Genomic DNA, 12,974 nt, shown 5'->3' on the forward strand with positions numbered 1-12,974 from the left:
CTCATTCTTCCTACCAAAATGTATCACTTCACACTTCTCTGCATTAAATTTCATCTACCTTGTGTCTGCCCATTTCACCAGTCTATCTATGTCCACCTGAAATCTGTTACTATCCTCCTCATTGTTTACTACATTTCCAAGTTTCGTGTCACCTGCAGACTTTGATGTTATGGCCTTGTACACCCAAGTCCAGGTCATAAATATATAACAAAAAGAGCAGTGGTCCTAATACTGACCCCTGGGGGGACATCACTATATACTTCCCTCCAGCCTAAAAACAATCGTTCACCACTACTCTAAAAAGAAAATACTGCAGATGCTAGAAATCTGAAATAAACACAGAAAATGCTGGAGATACTCAGCAGGTCAGGCAGCATCCGTGGAGAGAGAAACAGAGTTAACAGAGAGTAGTTCACCACTACTCTCTGCTTTCTGTCCCTTAGCTAATTTTGTATCCATGCTGCCACTGTCCCTTTACTCCCATGGGCTTTAATTTTGCTAACAAGTCTATTAAGTGATAGATTGACAAACGCCTTTTGAAAGTCCATATACATAACATTAACCACACTACCCTCATCAACCCTCCCTGTTACTTCATCAGAGAACTCGATCAAGTTAGTCAGACGTGATTTTCCTTTAACAAACCCGTGCAGAATTTCATTTATTAGCCCATACTTTTCCAAATGCCAATTAATTTTGTCCCGGATTATTGTCTTAAAGTTTCTCCACCACCGACGTTAGGCTGACTGGCCTGTAGTTGTCGGGTTTATCCCTCTCCCCTTTTTTAGATCTCCCCTGTACTTTCTATATTCAGCTTGGTTCTCTGCTGTATTATGAACCTTACAATTGTCATAAGCTTCCTTTTTCTGTCTCATTTTAACCTCTATCTTGAGTTGTCCAGGGAGCTGTAGCTTTGGATGCCCTTCCTTTCCCCCTCATGGGAATGTGTCTGCGCTGTTTCCTAACCATCTCCTCTTTGAAGGCCTCCCATTGTTCAATTACTGTTGTGCCTACCAACTTTTAATTCCAATCCTCCTGGGCCAGATCCCTTTTCAACTCACTAAAGCCAGCTCTCCTCCAGTTAAATATTTTTACACTTGATTGTACCTTGTCCTTTCCCATAACTATTCTAAACCTGATGATATTATGATTACTGTTCCCCAAATGCTCTCCCACTGAAACATGCTCCACTTGGTTCCCCAGAACTAGATCCAATGATACTTGCTTGTTGAGCTGGAAACACGCTGATCAAGAAAGTTCTCTTGCACATATTTCAAGAACTCCTCCCCCTTTGCCCTCGACACTGTTAGTATCCCAGTCTATTACTGGGATAATTGAAGTCCCCCATTATCACTATTCTGTAGTTCTTGCATCTTTCTGTAATTTGCCTGCAAATTTGCTCCTCTATCTCCTTCCCACTATTTGGTGGCCTGTACTAGTTAACCTTCCCTCGAGGACATTGGTCCCAGCACTGTTAAGGTGCAACCCGTCCACCTTGAACAGCTCTCTCCTGCCACAGAACTGGTCCCAATGCCCCAGGACAGGAATCTGAAGCCCTCCGTCCTGCATCATTTCTCTAGCCGCGCATTAACCTATTCGATCCTACTATTCCTATATTCACTAGCATGTGGCACTGGGAGTAATCCAGAGATTACTACCTTTTGTGGTCCTGCTTTTTAACTTCCCCTCTAGCTCCTGAAACTGATTGCAGGACCTCAACCCTTTTCTTTCCTATGTCATTGGTTCCCATATGGATCACGACTTTGACTGTTCTCTCTTTCTCTCCCCCCCACCCCCTCCCAAAAAAAAGTTCTGCACCCTCTCATGCAAGCTCTTTCTTTCTCTCCCTTCGTTATGATCCCTGGCACATGCTGCTGCTTAGATAGTGGGCAGGACAATATGCACTTGGGTAGCATGGGACGTGAGAGCCACTTGAGGGATGCTGAACTTGAGAAAACATCTAGCGTGAAAACTCTAACTCTGACAGTGGCTAATCGTGTATTCTCTGTCTGTGGATGTCTGCTTTCTAATGCAGTAACACTTTTTTTTTGCTTTGTCCACACCTACTTTAGAGCAAGCTGTGAAAAGGATTGGGCCTCCACCAGAGGATCCTCCTCCCAAGAATGCAAGAATTGAAGAACGAGGCCATGCAATGCATCATGGAGTGAATTTCAACCGCAACGACCTTCCTCGACCAGCGCCAATGATTCCTGAATTCCCCCCTATCCCGCCAATGCCCCCTCATCTGCAGGTCCCCTTTCCCCCTGCGCCCTATTTTCACTTCAACTTTGATGCTTTGCAGCACATGAATTTTGAGCACGAGTACCCCATGCACTTTGGCCCACAGCCCTACCACCGCCGCCATCGCCAACAGCATCACCACCACCACCGCCACCATCACCATCATCATCCTCCTGATCCTCCGCACCATCATCATCCTCCCCACCAGCACAATGACGGTCCCCATGGACACCCAAACGTGCCGCCAGTTTACCAGCCGCCACAGGACCATGTTTTGTTCAACTTTATACCGCGACCAGAGCAGCATAACCTTCGATGACTGACATTGCCCCCTCGTAGACTTTATTTTGAGCCAAAGAGATCTTTGGTGTTTGTTGTTTGGTGAATGTTTAAATGAAAGGCCACAGATAGATTTACTGTAAATACTGATCAAATAAACAGTACTTTTTTTCCACTTGCAAAAGACAAAGATTTTGTTCTGGTTTTTAAAAAAAAAAAAAAAAAAAAAATTTTTTGCTAAGCTACATATTGACAAAGAATAAAATGTTTGCTTTACAAACAGGTGGTCCTGAATTTGACTCCAAGGTCTGGTAGTTACTCCCAATTCATCAGCCAGGGTTTATTGGTGAAGCAATTCATAAGAAGAGTATTCCATCTGGGGTAAGCCTGGTACTTGTCAAAAACGGAAGGGCAACGAACGAATCCTGCACTGACGCTGGTTACATGGTTATTTGTTGTCCCTCTCCAACAGCTCAAGCAGTGTTGTCACTGGAAGCTGCAGTGGACACAGATCGCACACCCACCTGGTGTCGCAAACACAGCCTGCTCGGAAACAATCCTTGAACTCCCTCCAAACGTGCACCTATCATGCACCGTGTATGGAGCCCATCATTGGATGTATGTAAAAAATTGAAAGACGTGACCTCCCTTGATGGCTCAGTGGGTAAGTACAGCACTATAAGATCCATACAGACCAAGATCATCTTTGGTTCCATCCCTACTCTGTGCTGAGTTAGCCGATTTCAGCAAGGCCGCGATGGGACATTGCAGTTGTACTCACAGTACTAAGGCCCACGAGGCCATTATTCATTGGTGAACCCTGAGCCCCTCAACCAACATCACTAAACCAGATTGTCTCATTGCTGTTTGTGGAATCTTGCTGTGTGCAAATTGGCTGCCACGTTTCCTACATGACAACAGTGACTACACTTCAAAAATACTTCATTGGCTGTAAAGCACTTTGGGACGTCCTGAGGTCGTGAAAGATGCTATATAAATGCAAGTTCTTCCTGCTTTGTAGCTCAGGCAGTGTGTGCTTGTAGGCTATTTCATTGACGAAAGAGCGAGCTTGCATTTATCGCACCCAACATTTGTGCATAGCAAGATCCCACAAACAGCACTGTTATAATGACCAGATAATCAGTTTATTTTGGTGATGTTGGTTGAGGGATAAATATTGGCCAGGAGAACTCCCTTGCTCTTTTCACAGTGCCACGGGTTCTTTAATACCCATCTGAGAGGGGAGACGGGCCTCGGTTTAACATCTCATCTGAGTAGGATTGTGCAGGAAGTCTTGACAGTCCAGCTTGATCATCTCGCCCAACATTGACATACCTGCACCTTTCCTGCATTAGATCACTGGATAGCGATCAGGAGAGAGAAACCTTGCTAATTTTTTCACCCTTCTTCACCCAGATCAAACATAGAAACATAGAAGATAGGAGCAGGAGTAGGCCATTCGGCCCTTCGAGCCTGCTCCGCCATTCAACGAGATCATGGCTGATCATCCAAAACCTAGCACCCAGTCCCTACACCGACAGCCATCCCACCCAAGCCCTATCCCCGTAACCCCACGTATTTAATCCCCCCTAACACTAAGGGCCAATTTTTATCATGGCCAATCAACCTAACCCGCACATCTTTGGACTGTGGGAGGAAACCGGAGCACCTGGAGGAAACCCACGCAAACACGGGGAGAATGTGCAAACTCCACACAGACAGTCACCCGAGGCCGGATTTGAACCCGGGTTTCTGGCGCTGTGAGGCAACAGTGCTAACCACTATGCCACCACAATGTTATCAATTGTGTCCCCGCCACCACTCCAGCTGAGATAAGGTACTGTTTTGCAGGGAGATCAAACTTGGGGCCGCTCCTGTGGTTCAGTGCCACACCACATGGTTAACTTACCAACGGAGTCACCAGGAAAGCCCAGACCCATTATCCTATCCTACAATTTATTACTCTGAGGGTTAATTGCACGTAGCAGAATTGTTTGTGAAGTTCCCCTGGGTATTATAGTGATGATAAACACACCCATGTTCTCCTGGTTTCCAGTGCAATCTATTCTGATCTTCAAGTCAGAGCAGTTTGTCAGCAGTTCATTACTGAAAGGAGTCACGGTAATTTCTCATGGGATGGAGGTGATTTACTGTAATGGAGGCCTTCAATAATATAGAGTCCTCCGCCCTCTCTTCCTTGCCATTCTTTATTTTGGGGATCGATGATGTAGTTTAAATTATGACCATCAGCAGTTTCAAACTAACTACATTGAACAGCCAGGCTCATCCACCAGAATATTTTGAGGCCACAAAAATAAGGGACCCCTTTTGAGTTGTAATAAAACGCAAATCACTATTATTCACAACAAAATTATGTGCAATGTTATCTTTTAAAAGTATTACATTTTGAAAGCTATAAAAATCAGCAAGGTTCCTGCTTACGGTAATTTTATTAACTTCTAATCTTCAACTTTGGTGTCCTGCAATAGTGGTTTGGTGACTTCAATACATGATTATTTTTTAATAAATAAATTTAGTGGGACTCCTGACAGCTTGACCGGTTCACCCAATGATTAACATAAGGTTCTCTGCTCAAATACCTGAACTTAGCTGAGGTGGCAGTAGAAGTTGTACAATCTACTTAAGTACCTCTGGGTTAAGGTAGGGAATATCATTCAGAATTTACATTCTTGATTTCTATCTCGTGGCCACTGTTGGATGTGGCCTACCTCTTTGATCAAGCTTTTGGTCACCTGCCCTAATATCTCTTTATTTGGCTCGGTTTTTTTTAAATTCGTTTATGGGATGTGGGCGTCGCTGGCAAGGCCAGCATTTATTGCCCATCCCTAATTGCCCTTGAGAAGGTGGTGGTGAGCTGCTTTCTTGAACCGCTGCAGTCCGTGTGGTGAAGGTACTCCCACTGTGCTGTTGGGGAGGGAGTTCCAGGATTTTGACCCAGCGATGATGAAGGAATGGCGATATATTTCTAAATCAGGATGGTGTGTGAGTTGGAGGGGATCTTGGAGGTGGTGGTGTTCCCATGCGCCTGCTGCCCTTGTCCTTCTAGGTGGAAGAGGTCGCAGGTTTGGGAGGTGCTGCCGAAGAAGTCTTGGCGAGTTGCTGCAGTGCATCTTGTAGATGGTACACACTGCAGCCATGGTACGCCGGTGGTGGAGGGAGTGAATGTTTACGGTGGTGGATGGGGTGCCAATCAAGCGGGTTGCTTTGTCTTTGGCTGGTGTCGAGCTTCTTGTGTGTCGTTGGAGCTGCACTCATCCAGGCAAGTGGAGAGTATGTCAGTGTCAAATTTTGTCTGATAACGCGCTCATGAAGCGCGTTGGGATGTTTTACTTCGTTAAAGGTGATATATAAATGCAAGTTTGTGTGTGTGTTTGTATATGGACATTTGGGTGAAATCAAAATCAGCTGTGATTTCCACGATCCCATTATAGCTGATTAGCCTGACAACACTCGTTGCCTAGGTGAAATGTGTGCCACTTATGAAACCAAACCCCACATGAAGCCAGTGCCTCCAGATGAGTGGCATTGATTTAAGTGTAATATTTTAAATGCCAACCTACTAAATGTGCCAACAGTAATAATTGGCTCGCTATTATCTTGGCACCACGCTGTCCAAGAGAGCTACACTTGGCCTGACTACACGCCCGGTCATCGTGGTGATAGTTTTTGGAAAAGTTAGTAATGGGGAAAGGACCATCACTGCAGAAGCTATCCTGATGGAGTCTGTTTGGAAAAATGTAGGAAAGTAGCAATATTGGTGGATGGGAAGGAGGGAAAATGTAGTTGGATTTTGAAAAGATCACGTACCAGGTTCTGGTCTGGCATTCGGGAAACCGCCACAACAGTGCTTGTTCCAGATTTGTTCTTGTTTGTCAATATTCTCCTCTTATGTAAGCCTTGACAGTGTTTAGACAGTTGACAGTAGGCTGAGCCTGATCCTGTTTGTAATCTGGATGCACATGTCCTTTCTTCTCCATCTGACACTCCAGTGCAGTATTGAGCGAGTGCTGCACTGTCAGAGGTGCCGTCTTTCAGGTGAGACGTTAAACCGAGGCCCCGTCTGCCCTTTCAGATGGGCGTAAAAGATCCCATGGCATTATTTCAAAAGAAGAGCAGGGGAGTTCTCCCCAGTGTCCTCGTCAATATTTATCCCTCAACCAACATCATTTAAACAGATTATTTGGTCGTTATCTCATTCTGTTTGTGGGAACTTGCTTTGTTAAAATCGTCTGCCACGTTTCCAAAATTAGAACAGTGACTACACTTCAAAAGTACTTTAATTGGCTGTAAAGTGCTTTGGGACATCCTGAGGTCGTGGAAGGTGCTATATAAAATGCAAGTTCTTTATCTCTGAAACCTGTTCTGGCTGGTAGCTTTATCTGAAGCCTGCTGAGCCCGCGAGTTCCCACCTCCCATTAGTTTAAGTGAAGCTATGTTTCCAATGGCTGAGCAAGTTTATGCAATGAATAACAGGGCCACACAGATGAGGTAGGTCCAGGTTTGATCCCTGGTTTGTGATGTTAGCTGATTTTAGTCAGTCAGTGTAGTTGGAGGGATACTGTGAACAGCCTCTGCACCCCTGATTAGGGAGGGTTTCCACTCAGGAACACCATCCAGTCACACCCCCCCCCCCCCCCACCTCCAGGCTTGCTGGAAAGGCATTTGTGGAAACCCACCGTGCTGGTTGAGGACAGGGCCACTTGTAATGTGCCATAGCCCTTCACTTACATTGCTGGTGAATTAGGTTGTTTTGGTGGCTTACACAATTGAGATGGTTTTGTTTAGGTTGCTTTGAGTAGTAAAACGTTTGTGGTGCCTGTTGTCTCCGCCATCTGAGTCTTTATTAGATATTATCTGGCTCTTAATTGGCCTCTTCTGTTGGGACTTGACTCTTTTTTGGGCGGTATCTTCTTCTCTCCCCTGCTCTACTGAAGCCGTTGCATCCTTAGTGGAGTGCAGTTCCACAGACGAGTTACCCTCTAGTATCTCACCCAAGTAGCCAGGCGTGAGTTATGTCCGTAGGCTATTCGACCACAGGGCACATCATGTCCAAGCCTGATCTTGTCCTCCCCTGAGATTCTCGCATGCGCAATTCCAACAAAGATCGATGACCTGGTGAACCCTGGCCAATTTCTTCCCGTGAACTATTGTCAGCGTAACCGGGCACTGGTGGCTTTTGCCAGATTCCATTCACAAAAAGTGATGAATATTTGGACGGGCTTGCAGCAGAAGGGAATCCTAGATCCATCTTGTTTCTCATCAAGGACCAACAATGCTGTGTTTCTTCAGGAAATAAGGGTTCTAAATTGGTGGAAGGGCGAATTTAATAAGGCAGGATCTGGCCAAAGTGGACTGGGATCAGCTACTTGTAGGAAAATCCACATCAGAGCAGTGGGAGTCATTTAGAAAGAAAATAGAGTGAGTACAGCGCCAACATGTTCTCGTAAAGATCAAGGGTGGGACCAACAAGTCCAGGGAATCCTGGATGTCAAGGGATATACAAGAATGGATTAGGAAAAAAAGGGAGGCTTTTGGCAGATACAAAGGACTAAAAGCAGTGGAAGCCCTAGAGGGGTATAGAAAGTGTAGGGGGGTACTTAAAAAAGAAATTAGGAGAGCGAAGAGGGGGCATGAAAAAACACTGGCGGGCAAAATAAATGAAAACCCCAAGGTGTTTTATAAGTATGTTAAGGGCAAGAGGATAACCAGGGGAAGAGTAGGGCCCATTAGGGACCAAAGTGGCAATCTGTGTGTAGAGCCGGAAGATGTAGGTGGGGTTTTAAATGAATATTTTGCATCTGTGTTCACTATGGAGAAGGACGATGTAGGCATAGAAATCAGGCAAGGGGATTGTGATATACTTGAACAAATGAGCATTGAGAGGGAGGAGGTACTAGCGGTTTTAGTGGGCCTAAAAGTGGATAAATTCCCAGGCCCAGACAAGATGTATCCCAGGCAGCTGTGTGAGGCAAGGGAGGAGATTGCAGGGGCTCTGACACAAATTTTCAGAACCTCTCTGGTCACAGGGGAGGTGCCAGAGGACTGGAGGACAGCTAACGTAATATCATTATTCAAGAAGGGTAGTAGGGATAAACCAGGGAATTACAGGCCAGTGAACCTACCATCAGTGGTAGGGAAATAATTGGAAAAGATTCTGAGGGACAGAATTAGTCTCCACTTGGAGAGGCGAGGATTAACCAAGGATAGTCAGCATAGCTTTGTCAAGGGGAGATCATGTCTAACCAATTTGATTGAATTTTTCGAGGGGGTGACTAGGTGTGTGGATGAGGGCAGTGCAGTTGATGTAGTCTACATGGACTTCAGTAAGGCTTTTGACAAAGTCCCACATGGGAGACTGGTCAAGAAAGTAAGAGCCCATGGGATCCAGGGCAATTTGGCACACTGGATCCAAAATTGGTTTAGTGGCAGGAGGCAGAGGGTGGTGGTTGAAGGTTGTTTTTGTAACTGGAAGCCTGTGTCCAGTGGTGTACTGCAGGGATCAATGCTGGGTCCTTTGCTGTTTGTAGTGTATATCAATGATTTAGATATGAATGTAGGAGGTATGATCAGTAAGTTTGCAGATGACATGAAAATTGGTGAGTGGTAAATAGCGAGGAGGGAAGCCTCAGGCTACAGGACGATATAGTCAGGTTGGTCAGATGGGCAGAACAGTGGCAAATGGAATTTAACCCTGAAAAGTGTGAGGTGATGCATTTTGGGAGGACTAACAAGGCAAGGGAATACACAATGAATGGTAGGACCCTTGGAAGGACCGAGGATCAGAGGGACCTTGGTGTGCATGTACATAGATCCCTGAAGGCAGCAGGACAAGTAGATAAGGTGGTTAAAAAGGCATACTTGCCTTCATTAGCCGTGGCATAGAATACAAGAGCAGGGAGGTTATGATGGAGCTGTATAAAACACTAGTTAGGCCACAGCTGGAATACTGCGTGCAGTTCTGGTCGCCACACTATAGGAAGGATGTGATTGTATTGGAGAGGGTGCAGAGGAGATTCACCAGGATGTTACTTGGGCTGGAGCGCTTCAGCTGTGAAGAGAGACTGGACAGGCTGGGGTTGTTTTCCTTAGAACAGAGAAGGCTGAGGGGGACCTGATTGAGGTGTACAAAATTATGAGAGGCATAGATAGGGTAGGTAGAAAGGAACTTTTCCCCTTAGTAGAGGGGTCAATAACCAGGGGGCATAGTTTCAAGGTAAGGGGTAGGAAGATTAGAGGGGATTTGAGGAAAAAGTTTTTCACCCAGAGGGTGGTTGGAATCTGGAACTCACTGCCTGAAAGGGTGGTAGAGGCAGGAACCCTCACAACATTCAAGAAGCATTTAGATGAGCACTTGAAACGGCATAGCATACAAGGCTACGGACCAAGTGCTGGAAAATGGGATTAGAATAGACAGGGCTTGATGGCCGGCGCAGACACGACGGGCCGAAGGGCCTCTTTCTGTGCTGTATAACTCTATGACACTGAGGATGCACTTTATTGACCTCTCCATCATGCTGTACTCCAGACCCCAGTATAAGATGCTTTTAAAGAGAGATGCACATCCACAGGTTATCTGCTTTCTGCCAATGGATTTAAATGTATTTGTAGGTAATCTGTGAAATCCTAGCTAAACCAGTGAGCTTTTTTATATATATATATATATAAATTGTTGGTTTGTAGCCATTAGCAAAATGTGCCCAGTACCCCATCTCTTCTATTCCATAGAAACATAGAAGATAGGAGCAGACCATTCGGCCCCTCGAGCCTGCTCCGCCATTCAATGAGATCATGGCTGATCATCCATGCCTTCTTTCCATATCCCTTTAGCCTTAAGAAATATATCCAACTCCTTCTTGAATATATTTAATGAATTGGCCTCTACTGCCTTCTTTGGCAGAGAATTCCACAGGTTCACCACTCTCTGGGTGAAGAAATCCCTCCTCATCTCTGTCCTAAATGGCTTACCCCTGGTCCTGGACTCCCTGACCATCGGGAACATCCTTCCAGCATCTAGTCTGTCTAGTCCTGTTAGAATTTTATAAGTTTTGATGAGATCCCCTCTCATTCTTCTAAACTCCAGCGAGTACAAGCCCAATCGACCCAGTCTCTCTTCATATGTTATTCCTGCCATCCCAGGTATCAGCCTGGTGAATCTTCGCTGAACTCCTTCCATGGCAAGAACATCCTTCCTCAGATAAGGCGACCAAAACTGCACACAATACTCAAGATGTGGTCTCACCAAGGCCCTGTACAACTGCAGCAAGACATCCTTGTTCCTGTACTCAAACCCTCTCGCTACGAAGGCCAACATACCATTTGCCTTCTGAACCACCTGTTGCACCTGCATGCTTACTTTCAGCGACTGGTGCACAAGGACGCCCAGGTCTCGTTGCACTTCCCCTTCTCCCAATCTATTGCCATTCAGATAATAATCTGCCTTCCTGTTTTTGACACCAAAGTGGATAACCGCATTTATCCACGTTATATTGCATCTGCCATGCTTCTGCCCAATCACCCAACCTGTCCAAATCATCCTGGAGTTTCTCGGCATCCTCCCCACAGCACACACGCCCACCCAACTTTGTGACGTCTGCAAACTTGGAGATATTACATCTAGTTCCCTCGTCCAGGTCATTAATATATATTGTGAATAGCAATATTCCAAATGTTATAAAAGTTACTTCACCAGCAAGCCGCCACCGAAGTAAGCATCAAGAAGGCCCCCGGTGCAAGGCCGATCTTCCTCAGCGCCAGTCTAGAATAATCAGGCAGGTTGATGTTGATGTGGCGCTGGCTGCGAGCGACCCACACTACTGTAACCAACTGCTGCACAGCAACATAAAGAGCAGCTCTTAATACTGTGAAGTACTTTTAATAAAACAGGGCAGTGTACAGATTTATAGAATCATAAGGCTAGAAGTACATTATAGCCAAGGAATGGGCAATGTCAGTAGAAAAGTTGGAGAATTAGCGCCAGATGCTAATGCTTTAGACTGCACGCAAAATTTGTGCCCACTGCTCAAAAAAATGATTGGAGTCCTAATTCAAGTCTTAAAACCCAAGCTCATTGGCGTTACACTCGATGGGTGGACCAATATTGGGTGCAGTCTAATCGCAATTCATGCTTGCCACAGGCTATTTTCACTTCTTAAAGGGGAGGTTCATTGATGCTGTAGCACCGCATTGCTGGCTGTGCAGCTGCCTCACCAAGCACGAGCAGAACAAGAAGGAGACAGAGGACTGAACCAGGTGTGCTCATGGCATATCCATACCTCATGGAGAGAGCCTGCAGATACTGTGATGAAGCATAGGAGGCATTGGTTTTTGCTGTGGAGAGACGGAAGGCAGTGCTCTACTCAGCAAGTGGCAGGAAGCCCTTGCCACAAGTCTTCCGCACCATGTGGAGGGAGGTAGCGCAGCATGTGTCGGGCAGCACTGTGATCCCCAGGACCCCCACACAGTGCAGGAGGAAATTTAATGACCTCACTCGGGTGGTCAGGGTGAGTGAATGCTTCAACAAATGCTACATACCACCATCTGAGCCACAATCTTCACACACTGCCCAAATCACCACACCCCCAAAACTCACCCACCAACAATCTCTGCCTACCAACTCTCACACCCATATCTCGCATCTTGCTCACAATGACAGCTATTCAACTATGGCAGGCACATCACCCAAACATATTGCTTCACACTCACTCACATTCCTTTCTCTTGCAGGCCAAGGTGGCTCAACAGGAGGAAGCAGGAGCACACAGGTGGGGGACAAGCCGACACCCAACCACTGTCTGCGCTGGAAGATAGAGTGCTGAATAATGGTGAATCTTTGGAATTCTCTACCCCAGAGGGCTGTGGAGGCTCAGTCATTGGGTATATTCAAAACAGATGTCGATAGATTTCTGACTAGTAAGGGCATCAAGGGATATGGCAATCGGGCCGGTGAATGGAGCGGAGGCAGAAGATCAGCCATGAGCTCATTGAATGGCGGAGCAGGCTCGAAGGGCCGGATGGCCTACTCCTGCTCCTATTTCTTCTTCTTATGTTCTTATGCTGCAGTTTATTGGGCGCCAGGTGGCGGGCGACGTGGCCACTGGTGACATTGACCCCCTTGGGGACAACAACGGTATGTTCAGCCCTATTCCTTCTTCTCACATCACACTTCCCCGTCACCCCACAAGCATTTTGCACTTTCCAGCTAATCATGCTGTATGCATGCATTTCTCCCTCTCTGCCCCCCTCCCCTCACCTTAACCCGATTCTTGTGCCTTTATGCTTTCAGATAATCAACAAGCACCTGAGCAGCCTATCCCTGAGGGCACCGCAGAGAGCGAGGCGGGAGAAGAGGGGGGGGGGAAGAACACACCGCGTCACTGCAAACACCAGCTCAGATACTGGTACTACACGTTCTTTGGAGGCTAGTATAGTAGCGG

General features: G+C 46.2%; 1 protein-coding gene across 4 annotated transcripts in view; it reads left to right on the top strand.

Annotated features, from left to right (window-relative positions):
• rnf216 (ring finger protein 216) overlaps positions 1-2,695 on the top strand; it is a 226,999-nt gene extending 224,304 nt beyond the window's left edge. For all 4 annotated transcript variants that reach the window (XM_086000328.1, XM_086000325.1, XM_086000327.1 and 1 more), the window contains one exon: positions 2,073-2,695. In XM_086000328.1, coding sequence (XP_085856454.1) covers positions 2,073-2,560 — 488 coding nt within the window. In that variant the 3' untranslated portion in view covers positions 2,561-2,695. The remainder of the gene's footprint in view (positions 1-2,072) is intronic.
• Positions 2,696-12,974: the final 10,279 nt, after the last annotated feature.

This window comes from Somniosus microcephalus, chromosome 11 (genome assembly GCF_052327205.1).
Source record: "Somniosus microcephalus isolate GS21.2 chromosome 11, FLI_Smic_1.0, whole genome shotgun sequence".
Classification (NCBI taxonomy): Eukaryota; Metazoa; Chordata; class Chondrichthyes; order Squaliformes; family Somniosidae; genus Somniosus; species Somniosus microcephalus.